This window comes from Macaca thibetana, chromosome 11, assembly GCF_024542745.1.
Source record: "Macaca thibetana thibetana isolate TM-01 chromosome 11, ASM2454274v1, whole genome shotgun sequence".
Lineage (NCBI taxonomy): Eukaryota > Metazoa > Chordata > Mammalia > Primates > Cercopithecidae > Macaca > Macaca thibetana.
In genome coordinates, this window is record NC_065588.1 from 32,546,373 (window position 1) to 32,570,832 (window position 24,460).

The following is a 24,460-nucleotide window of genomic DNA, read 5'->3' on the forward strand; positions in this document are numbered from 1 at the left end:
TTGTTGGGTGTGTGTGTTCCCCACCATTCCAAATTGAATGAGCCCTTTTCAGCCTCAGCAGAGGAGCCGCCAGTCCTCACAGCCCATGCCACCCTGACGCCCCCTTCCTAGTGACTGAGCTGGGAGAGGGACAGGAGCAGCTGCAGGCTAGCATGCCACAGATTCTCACCGTTCTTACCCAAAGTTCAACAATTTTTAAAGCATAAACAGATTTCAGATTGTTGCATGCCTTTTAATCAATTTCTAAAATGCAGATATTGTTTTGTCAATTTTATCTAGCTTTATAGCTGCTTTAATTTTTTTTTTAATTTTTGGAGATAGAATCTCGCTCTGTCGCCCCAGGCTGGAGTGCAGTGGTATGATCTCGGCTCACTGCAACCTCTGCCTCCTGGGTTCAAGCGATTCTTGTGCCTCAGCTTCCTGAGTAGCTGGGATTACAGGTGTGTGCCACTACACCTGGCTAATTTTTGTACTTTTAGTAGAGATGGGGTTTCGCCATGTTGGCCAGGCTGGTCTCAAACTCCTGGCCTCAAATGATCCCCCAACCTCGGCTTTCCAAAGTGCTGAGATTACAGGCATGAGCCACTGCACCTGGCCTATAAGCTGCTTTTAACAGGGAGGATTTGCCAGTCTCTTCATTCAGCTGTAGCCAAAAAGCCTGCCTCATCCTCTTCACTCCTTTTTTTTTTTTTTTTTTTTTTTTTTAACCTTCTTTTCTTTTGTAATTAAACACTCACCTACCTTACTGGGCTCCTTTGATTTTTACTAGCTTCTTTTGCTAATTCTGAAACGTGGGCAGAGCATAAAGTTTGCCTTCTACAATCTTTCTTTTCATGCTTTTCAGTGATATCTTATTCCCGCACGCCTTTAACTATCTTGCCAGACAGGTTCCTCTAGGATTGCTGTTTCTAGTCTAGTTCTCTACTCCCAAACTCCAGGTACAGATAGCTGAGCATGTGAACATCTTGTCATCCAAACAAAGTCAACATTTTTTCCTATTTTTAGCTCGCAAGCATTTTTCTATCTGACTTTTTAGGCCTTGTGTAGAGTAGATAATTATTCTGATATGTATTGGATTTATTAGGTGACACCATTATCCTGTCATTTACCAGAGCTTGACAACTTAGCTTTATCTTTGATTTGTTACATGTCTTCATTCTCTGTATGTGTTCATTTGCCTGTGAAATAATGTATTCCAATTGCTTAGCATAGTGCTTGTTGCATGGTAAGTGCTCACTAAATGATAGTGGTGATGGTAGTGATAGTGGTAGTTATTGTCTTATCATCCTCTGAATTCTGTCTCTACAATGTCTGTCTTCTCCATATTATGACCAAACGACATGGCTTATGAAAAGAGTGGTAGATTGGGAATCAACTAACCTAGTTTAGAATTCTAAGTCTGCCACTTACTTGACCTTAGAAAGCCACAGTTTCTTCATATAAAATATTTAGGATCAGTAATACTTTCCTTGATGTACATAATAGATTTTGGGAAAATCAAATGACATATTTAAATTTATATAATTAATATCTTAAACTTTATTAAAGAAAGCTATTATTCTCTCAACTTCTATGCCAATTTCAGGCCCTTATTATTTTCTTCCTGGTCTGTCGTAACAACTTCCAAACTAGTTTCCCCCGTCCCCCTAAAGCTACGCTGTAGTAGATTAATCTAATAGAGCTCAGATCTAATGATACAACTGTCATGCACAAAAATCTACATTAGATGAAACAAATCTAAACTCACCTTGACATCATTACCTCATATTACCTTTACTTTACATCTTCTATTTCCCTCCACTTATCTTTTTTGCCAAGAAAACCTGTCTGTCCCTTTCACTGAACATACTTCATGCTTCATTACCGTGGGCCTGTTCTCCCCTGGACTTGCTCCCTAGTCTGTCTTTTTCTCCAAAACCTGCACTCATCAGAGGTTGCATTAAATGTTCCCTTCTCTGTGAAGCCTTTAGTTACTTGTTTGCTTCAAATGCAAACACTATGTCTTAAGATAGCTTTGATGCCTTGCAGTGTCCTGATTGTGGTGTGAGTTCAGTATATATTTTAATGGGATTTCTGCTTTGTTTAACAGGAACAAGAACATTTCTTATTTTTTCCTCTCTTTTGTTAACAGCTTCTTGGAAGCAAGTGATACAGACTTAATTTTGCCCTAAGAAATGGAGTTCTATTTACAGAAATTGGTTTCTAATGAAAAAGAATGCTTTGAACTGATGAAAAATTAAAATTTTCTGACAGATAAGATGCCCAGATCTTGTTATTCTTCTTTGTGGAGTCTTTTTTAAGTTCAAAGGCAATGACATTTATCATAGCCTTATTATGAAATAGTTTCTGCTGAGTCCAAAGTCATTTAATACAGTTGTTCTTAGCAAACCTCATTAAACAGGCACATCTTTTGAAACATCTCTATAGAATGATTTAATGATGTGACTTCACAAACCCTTGTAGTGACTAATTGAAGTGGTTGTCAGCAATCTGGAATTTTCTTGCTTAAAATTCTGCTTGATTTTTTTCCCCCTTTCTGTTCTTACACCAGATTGGTAGTTCTCAACTTCAGTGTTATAGAAATATCAGGTGTTTTTAAATGCATATTCTGTAGCTGGGAATGATGGCACATGCCTATAGCTACTTGGAAGGCTGAGGTGGGAGGACCACTTGGGCCCAGGAGGCAGAGGTTGCAGTGAGATCACACCACTGTGTGCCTGGGCAACAGAGTGAGACTCCATCTCAAGAAAAGAAGAAAAAAATGCGTATTCTCCATCTCCTTCCCCAAAGATTGTGATGTTATAGATTGAAGTGGGGTTCAGAAGTCTGCTTTTTTTTTTTTAATTTTTTAAATTTTTTTTATTTTTTATTTATTTATTTATTTTTTGAGACGGAGTCTTGCTCTGTTGCCCAGGCTGGAGTGCAGTGGCCAGATCTCAGCTCACTGCAAGCTCCACCTCCTGGGTTTACGCCATTCTCCTGCCTCAGCCTCCCGAGTAACTGGGACTACAGGCACCCGCCACCTCGCCCGGCTAGTTTTTTGTATTTTTTTAGTAGAGACAGGGTTTCACCGTGTTAGCCAGGATGGTCTCGATCTCCTGACCTTGTGATCCGCCCATTACGGCCTTCCAAAGTGCTGGGATTACAGGCTTGAGCCACCACGCCCGGCCATTTTTTTTTATTTTTTTGAGATGGAGTCTCACTCTTCACCCAGGCTAAGTGACATGATCTTGGCTCACTGAAACTTCCACCTCCTGAGTTCAAGCAATTCTCCTGCCTCAGCCTCAGCCTCAGCCTCCGCATAGCTGGGACTACAGGTGTGTGCCACCATGCCTGGCTAATTTTTGTATTTTTAGTAGAGGCAGGGTTTTGCCATGTTGGCCAGGCTGGTCTCAAACCCTCACCTCAGGTGATCTACCCATCTCAGCCTCCCAAAGTGCTGGGATTACAGGTGTGAGACACTGCGCCTGGCCAGAAATCTGCATTTCATGCAGGTGATGGACAACTTTGTCAAAAAATATTGTCCTTGACGAAAGTTCTGTTTTACAGTGAGTTTTTAGACTTGCTAACCTAATTTTTAAATGTTTCTTAGAAAACCTTTCTCATTACAGAAACAGAAAATCTGTGGGAGCTTAACTTTGCAGCATCACATGCTAGAACCTGTTCAGCGGATTCCCCGGTATGAGATGCTCCTTAAGGACTATCTAAGGAAATTGCCTCCTGATTCCCTGGACTGGAATGATGCTAAAAGTAAATGCTTTTTTTGTTTTCTCTCTATTATGGAATAAGCAAGTGGCCAAGCAGCCTTATGGTTTCAAAGGGAAATATATCTCACAGCTACTTTAGTCAAATGTTGCTGTTAGAAGATAATTTCATTGGAAATTGTTATCATCACCTCAGTTAGGCAAGTCACTTTTGAGCCAAAATGACAAGTTTAGAGCAGTGCAAATCACATTTATTTTTCTGGTTTCATGTTAGTCACTGGCTCTGAAATATAAAATTATAGACTTAAAGACATCTAGAATAGCAATACACAATTTCCTTGTCAGAGGAAGAATACAACCATTCAGAATTACAAGTGCTGCTGTTTAATTAGATAGGTTGGTGCATACCAAGAAAGCTAAGGTGACATTCACTATGTAAAAATAACCTAAGCAGAGTTGGTTCCACCTGCCCTAACATGCCTACCATAACAGGAAATGGTGCTTTTTATTGTCCAGTAACATTTTCTCCAAGAAAACTTTAATTCTGTTAGATGTCTTATTTTTTCCTTAGATTATAATGAAAGGGTTTTTTTTTTAAAGGCTTATAAGTTTCAATAATACTTTACCTTTTTCTGTACTTTTGTGAATCAACTGTAAAGGCATGAATGAAAATTTAAGAAATAACAGTGGCTTGATATTCAACAAGCAGTAAGGGTACTTGTGTACAACCTTAAAACATTGCTACCTTCCCTTGTAATTTCTTGTTTTCTGTCATAAGTGACCCTTGATGAGAGATGAAGTACATAAAACATTTTTTGTCTTGGATCTTTAACCTTTTCTTTTTATTATTATTATTATTATTTTGAGACAGAGCCTCACTCTGTTGCCCAGGCTAGAGTGCAGTGGCACAATCTTGGCTCACTGTAACCTCCACCTCCCGAGTTCAAGCCATTCAGCTAATTGTTGTAATTTTAATAGAGACGGGTTTTCACCATGTTGGCCAGGCTGGTCTTAAACTCCTGACTTCAGATGATCCACCTACCTCGGCCTCCCAAAGTGCTGGGATTACAGGCGTGAGCCACTGCTCCTGGCCCTGATCCTTAGTCTTTTCTAGAACACAGGCTGTCTCAGATGTGTTTCTCCCACCATTTGAGTGACTGATCACAGAAACTTCTCTTCTCCATTCGCCCCTTCCATAGTGTAGAATGAACTCGACTTGCCATCTCCTCAAACCAACTACTTCCTGGGAACTCTGCCCTGTCTCCACTTCCATCCATCTCACCTGACTGCTTAATTTGAGTGGCAGATCTAGTGGTGGGGGTGGGGGTGGAAACACCACTGCTCTTCCTCGAACTCATCTCTAGAGCAGTGGCTTTATCCCGTCTTATTTTGTCTTCCTGTATCCTAGATCCTGTATCAAGTGCACAGCATGGCCCACATCAGAATAGTTCTTTAAAATGTAAATTAAAATTCAGTTTCTTCTATACTCAGACTTTGGTATCCCCTTAGATGCCCATGTCAAAAATGAAAAAGTTGGTGACATGGTATGGCATTTTATTCCTTTTCGTTTGTTTTTCATTGCTACTTAAACTAAAATTCTAAAGAGATCACAGGAGAAGGGCTTTTGGTGACCTAAAAGTAGAAGCGAAAGCAGCAAAAGTGCATTCTGTCCAGCAGTGCACAGAAGACAAAAAATGTAGTTGAAAAGTCTCAGGGTTGTTGTGGTAACAGAATTAGGCAGGCCAGTATTCACAAAACAAAAAAGAAAAGAAGAAAACGGGACGTGATTTAGGATTGAGAGGTTTTCCCTGGTGTCAGTCCCGCAAGAGGTCTCAGCATCCACCAGCAGCCCCTGGAGCTCCTATGATGTCCACACCACAGAGTTCCCATTCCCAGCTGCCACAGCAACAAAACCCTCCAACACTGGCCTCAGAAGAGTCCCTTTCACCCGACCCAGGCTAGAATTGTGAATGTATTTTCCCAGAGAAAGTAGGCTATGCTTAGTGGTTAATTTGCTCATACAACTAGTAAAATACTTACTGCTCCTGAAATATTTTAGAACTTTTGAGTCAGAAACCTGGGTTTAAATCTGGCCCTCCAATAGCATAGCTGTGTGACCTCAGCCAAGTTGTATTACTTCCCCATTTCATTCATCTGCCAAATGAAGCTAAAATACTTAATGGTTTAAGGCTGTGTAAGAATTGATACCGTAAGTACCTGGCAAAGTACCTAGTATGGAGTTAGGGTACGCTGTAAGTTTCAAAGTCTTTGAGTATAGAAGAAACTGAATTTTTGTTTACAGTTTGGAGAACTATTCTGATTTGGGCAATTCTGTGCACTCAATACAGGATCCAGGATAGGGGGAGACAAAATAAGTTGGGCTGGGGCCACAGCTCAAGAGATGAACTAAGGAAAAGCAGTGATGTTTCTATCTCTGCTTATTAATTTTGATGGTTCATTAGGGATTAATTAAACCTGTGAGCCTAATCATCATGTGTGACTTTTCATAAGGAAATATGAAGTTTCAAGTAATTTGCTTACAAATGAACTTTAGAAAGTATACCGTTTATAAATGGAAAATGCCACTATTTTTGTTGTATCTTTGGTCTCAGACTTCTTAATTTAGTAAGTTATTCAGCTATATAGAAGCACAGAAAGGACAAAGCATATTTATTTACTTTTCTTTTTTTCCCATTTAGAATCACTTGAAATTATATCTACAGCAGCAAGCCATTCTAATAGTGCAATAAGAAAAATGGTAAGTGGTTTTCGGAGGAGACAGGAGCCTTCTGATTAGACAATTATCAATAATACTGCCTCAATACTATGTAGATTTGGACCAAAGTGAATTGAAATAGATGAACCAAAAAGAATGTTTATGAAATGTTTAATGTTATCTGGAATAACTCTCTGAACTTGCTAATAATTGATGGAATTTATATCAAAATGTATGCTTACTCCTAATCCCTTCTGAATTTACATTTTAGTTAAGGTCATAGTATTATTAAAACTACTAGGTTGAAACTTGCCTGTATGTGATCTTGCTGTTTTAATTTCCTAGGAGAACCTAAAGAAACTCTTAGAGATTTATGAAATGTTGGGAGAAGAAGAAGACATTGTAAACCCTTCAAATGAACTAATAAAAGAAGGACAGATCCTCAAACTAGCTGCTCGGAACACATCAGCACAAGAACGCTACCTTTTCTTAGTGAGTATTATAGTGTTACAAGTCATATAAGAACTATAGGCCGGGCGTGGTGGCTCACGCCTGTAATCCCAGCACTTTGGGAGGCTGAGGCGGGCGGATCGTGAGGTTAGGAGATCAAGACCATCCTGGCTAACACGGTGAAACCCCGTCTCTACTAAAAATACAAAAAACTAGCCAGGCGTGGTAGCGGGCGCCTGTAGTCCCAGCTACTCGGGAGGCTGAGGCAGGAGAATGGCATGAACCCGTGGTGAACAGTGGTGCCAAGATGGCACCACTGCACTCCAGCCTGGGCAACAGAGCGAGACTCCATCTCAAAAAAAAAGAACTATATATAAAAATGTGACTGGGCACGGTGGCTCATGCTTGTAATCCCAGCACTTTGGGAGGCCGAGGCAAGTGGATCTCCTGAGGTCAGGAGTTTGAGACCAGTCTACTAAAAATACAAAAATTAGCTGAGTGTGGTGGCAGGTGCCTGTAATCCCAGCTACTCAAGAGGACGAGGCAGGAGAATTGCTTGGACCTGGGAAGTGGAGGTTGTAGTGAGCTGAGATCAGCAGAGTGAGACTCCATCTAAAAAAAGGAATTATATATAAAAATAGTTGTATACAGCGTGGAAAAGTAGAATGTTTCCTTATTCACCAAAGCAATTATATCTAACCTGTTTTAGTCAACATTCCATTTAGGGGATATTCCATTTAGGGATTCCATTTAGGGAAATATTCTAAGTAACGTATTTTTCTGTAATTTTTCTGTATACTTGGTATGGATGGCCAGCAGTAGTGGCCCATCTGGAGCGGTGCTGCAATGATGCTGGTTGCAGCAGGAGAGGCATGGCCAGGGCAGCTACCCAGTCGCAGCTGCTGACCCAGGCATTCCTGGGAAGCCCCCTGTACCCCTGCAGGCTCAGAAATGCCTGCTCCCACTGCCTGGCCTCTCCCCGCTCCCGATGCCCCTTCCGATCTCGGAGCAAATTTGGGGTCAAGCCTGGGTGCTGTTGCAAACCAGCAGGGTGTGCACACACTGGGGACAGTGCTGATATGCCAGGCCCCTGGTGTCTCAGCCTCTTCTAGACTTTGGGTGCCAATGAGCATGGGAGGGAAGCCAAGGGGGTGCTGAGGGTGGCTTGGTGTGGCCCTACATGTTCCCCAGTGCCAGCAGTGGAAGCCGCTTGCGGTATGCTTGGTCCAGCCATAGCTTTGCAGGGAGCCGGCACCCATGCTGGTGCCTGGAAATGCTCCCCTTGCTGTAGCCGGCATGCCTGGCTGTGCACATGACCCAGAACCTGTGCTCGCTCATTCACGTACCCCTTGCTGCTCCAGGCTCGCCCTTGGCAGGTGTGGGATCTGGGCTGGTAGCACAAGCCAAGCGCAGCCCGCCAGGCCAAATGGGCAGAATGAGCCCAGCAGGCCCAAGCAGATCTCAGGCAAAGGAGCCACTGGCCACAAAGGTTTACCGCTGACAAAGCAACACCCCAAGGATCCTTTGACTGTATAATTTACTGCAGTAGCACATACTGACAACAATTTAACTTTACACATGTGGGATATGATACTTTCGGAAATGCTCCTTTTGCTTGTTTCAGATTTTCTCTTTCATTCTCAGGTAATTGGGTACCATTTCCTGGATATTTTGTTGGTGTGTCATTTCCTGACATCAATTCTCTTCCTAATCCTCTGTAGTCACTATTTTTAATCTTTCTAGGCTAAAAATATATATAGGCCTGGTTGTAAGACTTATGTCTAAAATATCTATGGGAAAAGTACATGAGTTCTCTAGATAGTTCTTTCTCACTGCAATCAGTCCTTGGCCCTTTCTTCACTTCCTGGAAATGACAGTCTGAGGCTTATCTCAAATATAAGAGCACTTCCTGGGGCATCCAGACCATTTTTTTTTTTTTTTTGGACTCTGTCCACCTGACCTTTACTCTTTGTTATCCTAATGAATTTCAGTTCCTTTCTATATCTAATAAGATGATAAGAAGAATCATAATAATAATATGCATTGACAAAGAATAAGCTAACATCGAATGGTAGCTTAATAAACGTTAGCTTTCATTCTGATTGTTATTAAAGAGAAACAGACACATGGGTGAAAAGGCTGCCTGGTGACTGGCATACAGTACATTCTTACGATGTTATTCATGTCTGACTTTTCTGCTGCGAGGCAGTCATCTCACCCACCATGGCATGAGTTGTCATGGGGGCTTAGAGACTTCTGTGTCTGTTTCCAGTCTCCATTGAAAGGAAAACTTAGGAACTAATTGTCATGCAGAGGGGTGTTCAGTACAAGGGGTCTTGACAAAGTTCATGGAAAATGCATATTATGAAAAAACTATGCATAGATTTCAAAGCATTTTGCAACAAAATAAACCCATAGTAACTTATTATAACATGTCCAAACAGTATCTGGTTTGAGGCACTAAGAAGGGTAAGACCTCAGTTTGAGACCAGGCACAGTGGCTCATACGTCTAATACCAGCACTTTGGGAATTCGAGACAGGAAGATGGCTTGAGCTTAGGAGTTCAAGACCAGCCTGGGCAACATACAGAGAGACCTCCCTGTCTCTACAAAAAATTTAAAAATTAGCTGGGCATGGTAGCTTGCACCTGTAGTCGTAGCTACTTGAGAGGCTGAGGCAGGAGGATCTCTTGAGCCAAAGAGTTCCCAGGCTGCACTGAGCTATGACCATGCTACCCAGCCTGGGTGACAGAGTGAGACCCTGTCTCAGAAAAATAAATAAATAAAAAATAAAGACATCAGGTTGAATCAAAGCAACATGAATTCTGTTAAAGTTGAAGCAAGAACAAACCTCAAACTTACGGTGAAGCTTGGATGCAAAAATGACAAAATCATTGATTCTTCATGAAAAGTTAATGGAGACAGTGCCACAAAGAAATCAGCAGTTTACAAATGGGTAACTGATTTTAAGAAGGGTCAAGACATTGTTGAAGATGAAACCTGCAGCAGCAGACCATCCACATCCTTTCGCTAGGAAGAAATTCATCTCGTTCCTGCCCTAATTGAAGAGGACTGACAGTGAACAGCGGAAGCAGTAGCCAATACCACACACATCTCAGTGGGGTTCATCTTGCACAAGTCTGACTGAAAACTTAAAGTTGAGCAACTTTCCACTCAATGGGTACCAAAAATGTTGCACCCAGATCAGCTGCAGACAAGAGCAGAAGTTTTGGTGGAAATCTTAAATAAGTGGCATCAAGCTTCTAAAGCATTTCTACAACAAATTGTAACAGGAGATGAAACATGGCTTTCCCAGTACAATCCTGAAGACAAAATACAATCAGAACAATGGTTACCAACAGGTAGAAGTGGTCCAGTCAAAGCAAAAGAGGTCCAGTCAGGAGCAAAGGTCGTGGCAAGTGTTTTTTTGGGATGCTCAAGACAATATGCCTGCTGACTTTCTCGAGGGCCAAAGAACAATAACATCTGCTTATTATAAGACGATTTTGAGAAAGCTAGCCAAAGAGTTTCGCAGAAAAACACCCAAGAAAGCTTCTCCAAAGAGTCCTTCTAAACCATGACAATGTTCTTGCTCATTATTCTCATCAAACAAGTGCAATTTTTTTAGAGTTTTGGCAGAGAATCATTAAGCATACACCTTACAGTCCTGGTTTGGTGGCTCTGAATTCTTTTTGTTTCCTAATCTTAAAGAATCTGTAAAGGACACCCATTTTCTTCAGTTAATAGTGTAAAAACTACTGCATTGCCATGGTAAAATTCTCAGGACCCTCAGTTCTTTAGGACGGATTAAATGACTGCTATCATTGATTACAAAATTGAACTTGGTAGACCTTAAGTTGAAATAAAATTTTTTCTTTTAATTCCATTTTTCCACAAACTTTTAAAAGTCTTTTTGTAACAGTCATGTTTTTAAAAGAATTTGGTCGCTATATGACCCACTAGTTCTACTCCAAGTTTTTATAATTCAAGAAAATTGAAAACGTGTGTCTGCACAAAAACCTGTACATATTTGTCCATAACAGCATTATTCATAGTAGCCAAAAAATTTGAGGCAACCTAAATGTCCATCAACTGAATAGATAAACAAAATGTGGTATGTTCATGTAATGAAATAGTATATGTTGAGAAAAAGGAATAAAAACTTATGAATGCTACATGGATTAACCTTAAAATGTTGTATCAAGTGGAAGATGCCAGTTACAACAGACCATCTACAGTATTTATATGAAATGTCCAGAAAAAGCAAATGCATAGAGACAGGATGTAATCAGTGGTTCCCTAATACTAGCAAGGAATGGAAAATGGATACGAGGTTCCCTTTTAGAGACGTAAAATGTTCTGTTACAGATATCCTAAAAACCATGATTTGTACATTTTAAAAGAGTAAATTTTATGGTATGTGAATATCTTCATAATTTAAAAATGTGTATTTTTACCAGATTAACTATAAAAGTTCTCATTTGTGCTAAACAGAAGTACTTCTTTCACAGGTAATATAGAGAGCTAGATAGAAAACAAGGATGTGTCATGTTAGGGTTCAGAGTCCTCTTCAGAGGTCTGTTATAAAAGGTCAGATGATTGCCATCGGAAAGGCAAATCGGGGTGGGGTGGGGGTGTGGCATATGAATCGGGAGAGCAGTGGGAAAGCACCAGCATCAGGAGGCAGAGGAGCAAGCAGAAACGTGGGCAAGAGCCTTTATTGTGGTTTCTGCAGGAAGGAATGGGCAAGACAGAGCATCAGGATTAGGAATGGCTAGTTGGAATAATTTCTTTAGGGCTTAGGGGCCGGGCTTAGGGTCTGTTGTCCTGGCCCTGAGGTGACTGGGGCAGGAGAATAGTGGCCCAGAGAGTAAGTGTTCAATACAGGAGGTGACTGCAGGTATGAGTTCTGAATTGGTTGATTTCCACATGAAAGGCGTGTTACTCTCTCTAGGAATTGGATAACCTTGGGAGGGGCAGTCCTGTCAGTGTCAACAAGGCATTAAGATGCCTAAAATCAAAAATACATAAATAAAAAGACATGCTTAATACACCATTCTAGACAACATAACTGGGAGCCAATGTCTTTCCTCTGTCTTTGCCTTTTAGGTGCTAGGATCATTTTCCTTTCTCTTCTTCCTCATTAATGTGACAGCCTCTGCAGTTAAACTCTGAGCTCTGGGTCTAACCAATTGCCTCGGCCCAATTTTCACATTTGGGAGTTATTTTGGAAAGAGGTTTATGTTGAATATCTTGGTGCAGAGCTGAATTAAACAGCTCTTTGGAGGACAGGTGGCAAAGAACCTTGGGGAAAATGGCAGTCAGTGACTGAGGAAAAGACTCCTCCTGTTCCAGCTACTTTAAGCCATCAAACATATCATGCCATTGCCTCCCAGGAGAATGAGGCCACGTGGCAGGAATTTTAGGAGAGCCACATTCATTCTTTGAAGACCATCTTAGAAACATTTCCAGTGTCATGTTGGTTCTTTTCATCCACCCTCTCCAGTGCTGTGCTTGTCACAGAATCCTGCCTCGCCAGTGCACATTTATTCCCATGGAGCCTCTTGTTCTTTTGCTTGTAGAAACTTCAGAAGCACCATTTTTATCTTCTTTTCTCTCTAGAAAGGTAATGAGGGCTAGTTTTCTGTTTCCTACACTTGAGATATTACATTTGTCTAGAAAACCAAACTATATTTAGAATCCTCTATCTGCTTTTAAATGATCTTCATGTGTTTGCATGTTTTCATGCCTCCACACCACACTTTTTCATGGTTTTTTATTTTAATGTAGGATGCTGTTTAACGTAAGCCATTTCATGTTGCTATCACAGAACACCTGAGACTGGCTAATTTATAAGGAACAGGGGTTTATTTTCTACAGTACTGGAGGCTGGGAAGTCCAAGATTGGGGGGCTGGCATCTGGTGAGGGCCTTCTTACTGCATCGTAACATGCAGAAGGCCGGCATCACATGGTGAGAAAGAGAGAGAGCAAGAAATCCAATTCATGGCCTCAAGCCCTTTTATAATCGGCGTTAGTCTATTCCTGGATTAATTCATAGATTACTGGAGTCCTCATGACCCAAACACTTACATTAGGCCCCACCTCCCAACACTTCTGCATTAGGGATTAAGTTTCCCAACACATACTTTTTACACATTACTATGGCAGGTACTCTTGAAATAAACTGTCTGACATCCAAAAGTTTAAAAAAAATAAAATAAAAGCAGCAAATTACCCCGCAAAACAACCAAGACATTTTATTCTTGGCTCTTTGGAGTTGTTCTGTTCCTTATTTCCTTGGAACTTGATAGAGTCAGATTATTTTTCCCTTATTTAATCTTTGAACACAGAACAAGCACTAGAAATTTTCTCCACCAATATCCTATTACCTTTGGAAACAAACATTAATGAAATTGTCACTGGTGAGAAAACAAAATTGAATTATTTCAGTCAAACATATTTTTAGAGGCTTGAAATAAATACTTGAACAGTAGAGATCAAGAAAGACCCTCCCTCCCTGTGTTTTTAATAATATTGAGGTTTGTTGTTTGTTGTTGTTTTTTTTTTTTTTTTCAAGACAGTCTTGCTCTGTCGCCCAGGCTGGAGTGCAGTGGCGCAATCTCGGCTCACTACAAGCTCCGCCTCCCGGGTTCATGCCATTCTCCTGCCTCAGCCTCCTGAGTAGCTGGGACTACAGGCGCCCGCCACCACGCCCGGCTAATTTTTTGTATTTTTAGTAGAGACGGGGTTTCACTGTGTTAGCCAGCATGGTCTCGATCTCCTGACCTCATGATCTGCCCACCTCAGTCTCCCAAAGTGCTGGGATTACAGGCATGAACCACCGCGCCCAGCCGAGGCTTGTAGTTTTTATCACCACCTAGGACTTGTAGAAATTGCCTCGCTAGTCTGAGATTGCTTCACTGATCACTACTTCTAAGCTGTGGGCATGAAATAAAAGGGAATCTCCTACCCTAAAAGGGAAAGTCAATGTTCTTCATACCATAGTTGCTATAATTTCTTTTTTCAGTATCAGGGAAAACCCAGGGGGAAGTAATTATTTGTGAAAGGTGGTGGTGGCTTTTGCTACAGGAGCAAGGTTCATGGAGGGAACAGGACGAGCTACTTGGTTTCTTCCTATATATTGATATCTTCTTTGTAAGCAATGATTTCTATCGTGCAGGAGCTCCCACCTTCACCTATGCAAAGAAGAAAAGGATATATGTGAAGTCCCATTTAGGGAGAATATAATAGAGGGAATATAGTCCTGAAAGCATGAAAGGGAAGGAGAAACATACACATTTATAAGATAATCTGTCATGTGAGCATAACTACAAATAGTAAATGCTAAAAACCTTCATATTCATGGACTTGTTTCTATAAAACAGCATGAGTGCTGAACTTAAAAGCCAACTTGAGGACAAGTATCAGATAACTCACAAATTTTATGCCATACCATTACATTTGTCACTCAGTTTGCAGGAACAATTTGATTATTGTTGATGGCTGGAATGTGTGACCTCTGTCCCTTGTGCTGGTGGCTCTGCAGCTCCTGCAACATTCACAGCTTCAACCAAATATCCCCCTGAGAAGGCCTTGATAGAAGTGTTAACAGGAAAACTTAGCAAGCAAGCTGTGGCCTTAATCAGACAATGATATGGATGGTGATAAAAAACCTTTTGGAGCTTTTTTTCAGATCTCTAAAATCTATGTATAATGAGGGTGTCATTGCCAGATTCAGATACAGTGGACAGTTAGTGATAAAGGCCTACACCCCAAGAGGATATATTTGAGAGGCTGAGACTGGAGGATCTCTTGAGCCCAGGAATTCAAGACCAACCTGGGCAGCATAGCAGTACCCCATCTCTATTTAAGGAAAAAAAAAAAAAAAACAGCTCTGTCTTTTTTTCCAGGATATAGGTTATATCTTTGGATATATCTGTAATGTGATCATTACAGATGTAATCATTTATTTCTACATTCTCCAGTGTGGAACTGAAATTTATAACACTGGATACAGAAACTTACAAAATGAGAAAACAACTGTGAGAAACTAACATCCAGAATGACTATTACAGACCGTCACATAAACTTGTTGGAATGTTTTACATACCCATCAACCTTTCTTGTCTTCATAGCAATGTGAAACTGAACAGAGGGCCTAGCAGGACGGATCTAGACTCAAGTCCCAAGGAGATAAAATGAGAAGACTTGTTGAATTTAGGCACTTAGTCTGTGCAAAGCACTGTTCTACATACTTCACATTTGTTCCATTTAATCTCAGCAACCTGTGAATTTTACAGATAATGACCTCGAGGCATGAGGGTTTGCACAGCTCATAAGAGGTAGAGTGCAGGTTTGAGAGCTTCTTGTCTGGCTTCAGAGCCTCTGCTAATAATAGTACTCAGCTGAAAGTAAAATTTTAGAGAAAATTTGAAGAATTAATAAATTGAGAAATCTTGATGAAGCAAGTAAAATAAAAACCATGTTGAATTTAGCCCACATGCTATTGGGAAAGTAAATTTTAAAGCAATTTTATTCCCTAATTGCTCTGGTCTTAGAAAATACATGTAACCCTAGAAACAACTTGAGAAGCAATAAATATGAAGAAGATGAGTATAGATCTTCTCTCAGGAATCCGCCCTCAAATTAACACAAATATTTACGGTTTTATTTCTTTGCATATTTTAACATAGTCAAAAGTGAACTAAATAATTTCATAAAGTCTTTGAAAGTCAATTTCTATCGTGTCAGCCTTCTAACATACCATTTTTCATGCAATTAATAGCCCGTGCTTTTTTTTTTTTTCCTGTTTTGAATGGAATCTCACTCTATCACCCAAGCAGGAGTACAGTGGCGTGATCTCGGTTCCCTGAAACCTCTACCTCCCTGGTTCAAGGGATCCCACCTTAGCCTCCTGAGTAGCTGGGACTATATGTGCGTGCTACCACACCTGACTAATTTTTGTATTTTTTGTAGAGACAGGGATAGTCTTCATTTTTAAAGGTACATCTTGTAAAGAATAAGGCGCTGCCTTTAAAGACCTCTAATAAAACTGATGGCTTTTCAGAAAAATCATATGTGGTAAAGTCTTTTTTTTTTTTTTTTTTTTGAGACGGAGTTTTGCTCTTGTTGCCCAAGCTAGAGTGCAATGGCACAATCTGAGTTCGCTGCAACCTCAGCCTCCTGGGTTCAAGTGATTCTCCTGCCTCAACCTCCCGAGTAGCTGGGATTATAGGTGCACGCCACCGTGCCCAGCTAGTTTTTTGTATTTTTAGTAGAAACAGAGTTTCACCATGTTAGCCAGTCTGGTCTCGAACTCCTGACCTCAGGTGATCCACCCCGCTCAGCCTTCCAAAGTGTTGGGATTACAGACGTGAGCCACCGCGCCTGGCCCATATGTGGTAAATTTTTAAGCAAGACTTAAGGATTCATAATACTATTCAAGAGCACTGTGGGATCACAGAGACCTTGGCCCTGTGGCTTGCTTTTTATGTAGGGTTTAATGTCCAAACCCCACATGTTCTAATGAGATTTGAACTAATAAATAGGCTATTTTTTAAAAGCTTAACATTCAACAGTCCGGTTTAAAAAAAAAAAAAAATTGCTGACCAGGTGCTGTGTCTCACACTATAATCCCAGCACTTCCGGAGGCAGAGGCGGGAGTATCCTTTGAGGCCAGGAGTTCAAGACCAGCCTGGGCAACATAGGTAGGCCCTATGTCTACAAAAACAATTTGTAATTGAGGCCAGGCGTGGTAGCTCAGGCCTGTAATCCCAGCACTTTGGGAGGCCAAGGCAGAAGGATTTCTTGAGTTCAGGAGTTCAAGACCAGCCTGGGCAACATAGCAAGACCTCATCTCTACTAAGAAAAACTAACTGGGCATGGTGGTGTGTTTCTATAGTCCCGCCTACTCAGAAGGCTGAGGCAGAAGGATGGCTTGAACCCAGAAGTTAAAGACTGCAGTGAGTTATGATTGCACCACCGTACTGCAGCCTGGGTGACAGAGTGAGACCCTATCTCCGATGTAATAATAATTGCTAAATATTACTCTCTTCTTCTAACACCTAGTTTTAGACTTGCCCTCTAAGATACATCAATGAGAAATTCTTGTGTTTAAGAACTTAAAAGGTTAAGAAATTAAGCTCCTGGTATATCAAAAGGTCCTTAGTAATTTGTTGTGAATTTATTGAACTAATTTGCTTAGTACAGTAGTATAAAACTGTTGATTTAAATGAATATCAATAAAATATGTATGAGTCATGAATGGGAAATATATTTTTCAAAGTGCGAGAATATGATTTTTTATACAAGCATAAACCTCAATGTTTTAGAAAATAATTTTTCTCATGCAGGCAGTACTGTGTTCTCTAGAAATTACTTAGAATTTTTGTCTAGGGCTGCCTTTAAAATTGATCAGTTTCCGACTGGGCACGGTGGCTCACACCTGTAATCCCAGCACTTTGGGAGGCTGAGGCAGGCGAATCACGAGGTCAGGAGATCCAGACCATCCCAGCTAACATGGTGAAACCCCGTCTCTACTAAAAATACAAAAAAAGGAGCCAGGCGTGGTGGCAGGCGCCTGTAGTCCCAGCTACTCGGGGGGCTGAGGCAGGAGAATGGCGTGAACCCGGGAGGCAGAGCTAGCAGTGAGCCGAGATCGCACCACTGCACTCCAGCCTGGGCAACAGAGCAAGACTCCGTCTCAAAAAAAAAAAAAAAAAAAAAAACACTGATCAGTTTCCCCTATTTATTTTCTTTACTGATATATGTTCTCCTTCCTTGCAGTTCAACAACATGTTGCTGTACTGTGTGCCCAGATTCAGCTTGGTAGGCTCTAAATTCACAGTTCGAACCAGGGTTGGCATTGATGGAATGAAAATTGTAGAGACTCAAAATGAAGAATATCCACATACTTTCCAGGTATCTGGGAAAGAGAGAACACTGGAACTGCAGGCCAGGTAAGGGAACCATTACTATCACACTGCTTTCCAAAAGCAAGCATCAGAATGAATCATTAGAACAGAATGGCTCTGAGGGTTTTCCCCAAGTGAATACTGCAGATCTCTGGGACTCTGGTTGGATATAAATGCAGAGCTGTAGGTTCTTGAAAAGTCATGTCTCCTCTCTCTCAATTCCTCCATAGTGCCTAGGACAGTGGTTTGTTGACAGTAAGCGTTCAGTAAATTGATTAACTCTTCAGAAATACAGGGTACTCAGAGGATGAAATTATTGCCATCAAGCCAGTACCTTGATTTACAGGAAAAGGTTCTCTCCTAATCCTTCCACCCCTCCTTTTGGTCCACAAATATTTGTTGATGCTTGTTATTCCATGCTAATCTCTGAGTCTTTCAGATACTCTACATTTTAGGGCCTTAGGGGCACTTGAATGGAAAGAAATGTTCGTAAGAGGCAGGGTGGTAAGGGTAAAACTTCTCCCACCATAGTTGCAGAATACATGAAGGGAGCCATTAGGGACTCAGGTGGCCTCTGACAACCAGGACTTCTAGAAGGTATGGCTCTTGTTATATTTTTATTGGGAGAGAAAGGTTTGGAGTTCTGGCTAACATTCCCCTAGCCATAACCTTTTTTTTTTTCCCTTACTTTTTTTTTTTGAGATGGAATTTCACTCTTGTTGCCCAAACTGGAGTGCAATGGCATGATCTCAGCTCACGGCAACCTCTGCCTCCCAGGTTCAAGCGATTTTCCTGGCTCAGTCTCCTGAGTAGCTGGGATTACAGGCACCTGCCACCACGCCTGGCAAATTTTTTTTTTTTTTTTTTTTTTTTTTTTGAGACGGAGTCTCGCTCTGTCTCCCAGGCTAGAGTGCAGTGGCCTGATCTCGGCTCACTGCAAGCTCCGCCTCCTGGGTTCACACCATTCTCCTACCTCAGCCTCCTGAGTTAATTTTTGTATTTTTAATGGAAACAGGGTTTCACCATGTTGACCAGGGTGGTCTTGAACTCCTGAGCTCAGGTGATCCGCCCGCCTCAGCCTCTCATAATGCTAGGATTACAGGCATGAGCCACTGCACCCAGCCCGTAACCATTTTTAAAGGATTAAAAAGTCCATGAGAACCACTGCAGTTGATCAGAGCTACCTCATGCATGAACCTCTGGAATACAGAGTGCTGTCAGGTTTTGAAATACCTGCTTTAGAAAACAGTCTTCCAAGCTGGGCTCGGTGGCTCACGCCTGTAATCCCAACACTTTGGGAGGCTGAGGTGGGGGGATCACTTGAGATCAGGAGTTCTAGACCAGCCTGGCCAACATGGCAAAACCCCGTCTTTGCTAAAACTACAAAAATTAGCCAGGCATGATCCCATTACTGCACTCCAGCCTGGACAACAGAGTGAGACTCTGTCTCAAAAAATAATAATAAGTCATCCATTTATTGTTCTAATGCATGGCCTGGTAAAAATTTAGATGCTTCAGGGGGTCACAGAGCAGAGGGTGAAGAACCAATCCTAGCTCTAGTGGCGTCAATATCCCAGAATCCATGGAGACTCAGAATATTCTTCTGGTCCTTTCCACCATTAGCTTATGCTTCTGGCTGCTCAGATGAATTTACCCTGAATATTTGTACTTAGTAACTGCTTAAAAGCTGAAATTTCAGATTTTAAAAGAGAATAAATCATTTTAACAGGTATCTGTACCCAGGGAGTCCAAGAATTGGTGAATTTACAGTTTTGGAATGTGGGCAGGCTGGGAAAGTTTGAAGAAACAGCCCGTTCTTTGATTTGCCACAGAGAATATGTACTGAACTTCCTTTTCCTCAGGGAGCAGGTAGCATTTGAAACTTGCCTTTGAGTGTCATTGTTTCCCTACCTCATGGTGGGTTCGGGCCCTAGCCCCTCAAACCCAAGGGCAGAATATATGATGCTCTGCTGAAGGCTCTTGACTGAGTCCTCACTCAGTGGTTGATTTACTGAGCTAATGGCCCTGGCAACAAGGAACACTATCAATAGTTCTTTTTTGTTTGTTTTTTTGTTTTTTTTTGAGACAGAGTCTCGCTCTGTTGCCCAGGCTAGAGTGCAGTGGCATGATCTTGGCTCACTGCAACCTCCATACCCTGGGTTCAAGTGATTCTCATGCCTCAGCCTCCCAAGTAGCTGGGACTATAGGTGCCTGCCACCAAGCCCTACTAACTTTTGTATTTTTAGTATAGATGGGGTTTCGCCATTTTGGCCGGGCTAGTCTCGAACTGACCTCAGGTGGTCCACCCACCTTGGCCTTCCAAAGTACTGGAATTATAGGCGTGAGCCACCGCACCCAGCCTCATCAAGAGTTCTGATCATCATAGTTTTCATTGCAGAAAGAATGAAGGCATTGCTGACTCTGAAATTTCAGCACACTTCCAATCTGCAAACCCAAGAGATGTGTGTAACTACAGGGGAGATATTTCTAAGGTTTCTTAGTTTGCCTGAATGGATACTTTCAGTCCTCCTTTAGCCAGTTGGGCTATTTTCTCATCAAGATGGGGCTAATTGGTGAGGAATTTTCTTAAGTACAGGCAGTCATCACTTTATAACATTCCAACACACAGTACTGGATACCTTCCATTTCTTATTGGAAACATGGTTATTCTGTCAAAAAATTTTTATTTACCTAATCTCATTGCTTTAGTTATATTTGTGCTTATATGGTGATATTGAACATCTGAATTAAGTGATTATTTTCGGTATGATCTATCATGCTCTTTTTTTTTTTTTTCTGAGGCTGAGTTTTACTCTTGTCACCCAGGCTGGAGTGCAATGGTGCAATCTTAGCTCACTGCAACCTCCTCCTCCCAGGTTCAAGCAATTCCTCTGCCTCAGCCTCCCAGAGTAGCCAGGATTATGGGCACATGACGCCACACCCAGCTAATTTTTTTTTTTTAGTGGAGACAGAGTTTCACCATGTTGGCCAGGCTGGTCTCAAACTCCTGACCTCAGGTGATCTGCCCTCCTTAGCCTCCCAAAGTGCTGGGATTACAGGCCTAAGCCACTGCACCCAGCCTATCATGCTCTGTTAAGAATGGGACAAACACTGAAGTTCCAAGAAAGTCAGAGTGCCATAGGAATTATGTGGAATCAAAACTTGGGTATATATTTGTAGATACTGAAAGAGTATTTGATTCTGAAGCTAACTGGGAAAAAAGGACCCCACTTTTCTTGCTAAGGTGTGAGTCAGCCTCAAGACTGAAGTACTTTTGTGCTGCTTCTTCTACTTTCAAAAAGATAAAAAGTATTCTGTTTTATATACAGAATACCATTATGGTTTTCTATGGCTAAGTGGAAATAAAAATATAAGGGGGAAAACAATCTACCATAACTAAAAACTAAAATGAAAAGCTATAAAGACTTGTTGGGTGTCTCTGCATTTGAAAGGCTAAAAGCAGCTAGCAAATAACTGTGCTTCCAGGGCAACAGAGCTGTGGTGGCAAGGCAGAGCAATAGGGAGAGTTTTTTAATTTTTAATTTTTTTTTTTATTTTGAGAAGCAAGATTGAAGCCCCCAGGTGAACAATGAGCAGAAGCTTCCACTTGGTGGACACAGATTCCAGCAGCATTCCTGGCACATCATGGTGTTCAATAATCAATTTGCTGGAAAGATAGATTGTGACACAGAAACAATCCTTCAGCTAGCCTCATGCATATTTCATACCTGTGGGCAGGCAGGTGACCTTCAGGCTAGAATTCAAACTTAGCCCCTCTACCAAGCACATACAAACAGATAGAGCACACTCTTTCATCCTCTTCAGAATTTTTCAATTTGGAGATCTTACCCAGTTCAGACTCCACTACGGAGGATTTTTCAAATGCGGTCTGTGATAGCAGCCAGCAACATAAGCTACCTGCAAGAAAGAGGAAATAACGTTTGCCTTATAGGGAAAAAGGGAACCTGACGACAGTCAAGGAAATTTGTTTTCTAAGGATAATTACTAAACACTGGGGTCTCTTAATCTGTAACACCTCCTTCCTATAGGCATTTAAAATTTTTATATGCTTTTCTTTATCTAAAAGGGGTTAGGTTTGGTATTGCCTAAAGCCTTCTAAGAACTGGAAAATAAAATTAAATTGTTTATCAAAGGAAATGTTAAATAGCTCCCTAAGGCTTTACAGAGATATTTTAGATTCTCAAAGATAATTACTATCTCTTCTAAGATGGGCTGTGATTAGTAGCCTTTAGTAGCCTTCATGTGTTTTAGAAAACTGGAAGATTAGCTGTTGTATATTCAGTGTAATGCTATATATACAGTCACCTGATATATCAAACCGGATGATGGTGATTAGACTTCATGTCTGGACAGTATATTAATGGAAGCTAAACCTAACTAGCCCCATCAAATTTGATGTGTACCAAAGTCAGTGAATAGTCTGAACCTGTTTTTAAGATTTTTATTTGTTTAATTGCCAGAGATTAATTTTTATTATAATTCCTTCCGTAACATCCCTGAATTTTCCAGAAAGTTGGAACAACATGAAAGCATAGTTTTATTCACTGGCTGTGAATCATTAATGTTCTTTACATTCACTTTAATTTTGTTTTGTTTTAGTTCTGCGCAAGACAAAGAAGAGTGGATCAAGGTACGCCTCATTTCTATTTCCTTTTCTTTCTTTTTTTTGAGACAGAGTCTCACTCTCACCCAGTGTGGAGTGCAGTGGTGCGTCATGTCTCACTGCAGCCTGGGCCTGGGCTCAAGCAATTCTTGCATCTCAGCCTCTCACGTAGCTGGGACTATAGGCGTGCACCACCATGCCTGGTTAATTTTTTTTGTATTTCGTAGAGATGAGGTTTCGCCATGTTGCCCAGGCTGGTCTCAAACCCCTGAGCTCAAGCGATCTGCCTGCTTCAGTCTCCCAAAGTGCTGGGATTACAGGTGTGAGCCACCGCACCCAGCTTATTTTCACTTTTGTTTTTTAGTAACATCTATGTGTATACAAATGTGCATATATTGTGTGTGTTTTAATATGCAGTCATCAGAACAGGTTCACTTAATTTTCAAAATGATTCCTATCATAGATATTTGTTTGATAAAGTATATTCGTTGGTTTATATGAGAAACTTTAATGTGTGCTTTGAATTTTACTTATACTTTAGGCCCTTCAAGAAACCATCGATGCTTTTCATCAAAGGCATGAAACCTTCAGAAATGCAATTGCAAAGGATAATGACATTCACTCAGAGGTTTCTGTGAGTTGAATTAAATTCTTAACTTCAAGCTCTTTCATATCTTTGCAGGTGCAGAAGATCTGTCTAATCATTTTGTTCTCCAACCTTTTCCCTTTACAATGTCAGAACTGGCTGGTTAGACAGAATCTCATTCTTTCTTAGATGAACACAATAGTGAGTGACTTTTCATTCTACTTGAACTTCTTTGAATTTTTTTTATTCTTTTTTTTTTTTTTTTTTGAAACAGAGTCTTGCTCTGTCGCCCAGGCTATTGCAGTGGCACAATCTTGGCCCACTGCAACCTCCGCCTCCTGGGTTCAAGCAATTTTCCTGCCTCAGCCTCCCGAGTAGCTGGGATTATAGGTGCATGCCACCATGCCGAGCTAATTTTTGTATTTTTAGTAGAGAGAGGGTTTCACCACGTTGGCCAGACTGGTCTCGAACTACTGACTTCAGATGATCTGCCCACCTCAGCCTCCCAGAGTGCTGGGATTATAGGCGTGAGCCACTGCACCCGGCCTTGTTCTTGAGTTTCAGAACATGGTTTGAGCAATATAGTTAAAGTTCTTTCAAAAAATAATAATAAAAGGGAATTATAGTTTTTTTCTATTAAAATTGAATCTTTCTTCCCTTTTTAGACTGCTGAGCTAGGGAAAAGAGCCCCAAGATGGATCCGAGATAATGAAGTGACAATGTGTATGAAATGTAAAGAGCCTTTCAATGCACTGACACGGAGGAGGCATCATTGTCGAGCATGTGGATATGTAAGTGAGATTTCTTGATCATTAAGGTTGCTAGTAACCATATAAGTGATATAAAGTCATCAACTTGGGACACACACAAAAACGACTTTCAACAAATCACTTAATAAATTTATTTTGCTGCCAACTATGTGCAGAGAACTGTGCTGAGCCCTGGAGAAAAAACGTTAGACAAAAGGTTCCCTGGCTTTACAGAGCTTACATTGTAATGGAGAAGACAGACAAATAAGAATTTCAAATTACTATAGATGAAATAAAACAATTGAGAAGTTAAAAACGGACAGTATTAGTAACAGAGGAAGATTTGGAACCAATTTTGGTTAGAAAAAGAGACCTATCTGAGGGGTTGGTATTTAAGATGATGCTTAAAAGACTGAGAAAGGGGCTGGGTGCAGTGGCTCACGCCTATAATCCCAGCACTTTGGGAGGCCAAGGCAGGCAGATCACCTGAGGTCAGAAGTTTGAGACCAGCCTGACCAACATGGTGAAATCCCATCTTCACTAAAAATACAAAATTAGCCAGGCATGGCAGCACGTGCCTGTAATCCCAGCTACTTGGGAGGCTGAGGTAGGGGAATCACTTGAACCCAGAAGGCGGAGGTTGCAGTGAGCTGAGATCGTGCCATTGCACTCCAGCCTGGGCAGCAAGAGTAAAACTCTGTCTCAGAAAAGAAAGGA

General features: G+C 41.1%; 1 protein-coding gene across 1 annotated transcript in view; it reads left to right on the forward strand.

The window, feature by feature from the left end:
- FGD4 (FYVE, RhoGEF and PH domain containing 4) overlaps positions 1–24,460 on the forward strand; it is a 263,589-nt gene that overhangs the window by 219,462 nt on the left and 19,667 nt on the right. The window contains 7 exon segments of the mRNA XM_050748560.1: positions 3,612–3,750; positions 6,404–6,462; positions 6,766–6,912; positions 17,657–17,829; positions 22,405–22,435; positions 22,950–23,042; positions 23,660–23,785. Coding sequence (XP_050604517.1) covers positions 3,612–3,750; positions 6,404–6,462; positions 6,766–6,912; positions 17,657–17,829; positions 22,405–22,435; positions 22,950–23,042; positions 23,660–23,785 — 768 coding nt within the window.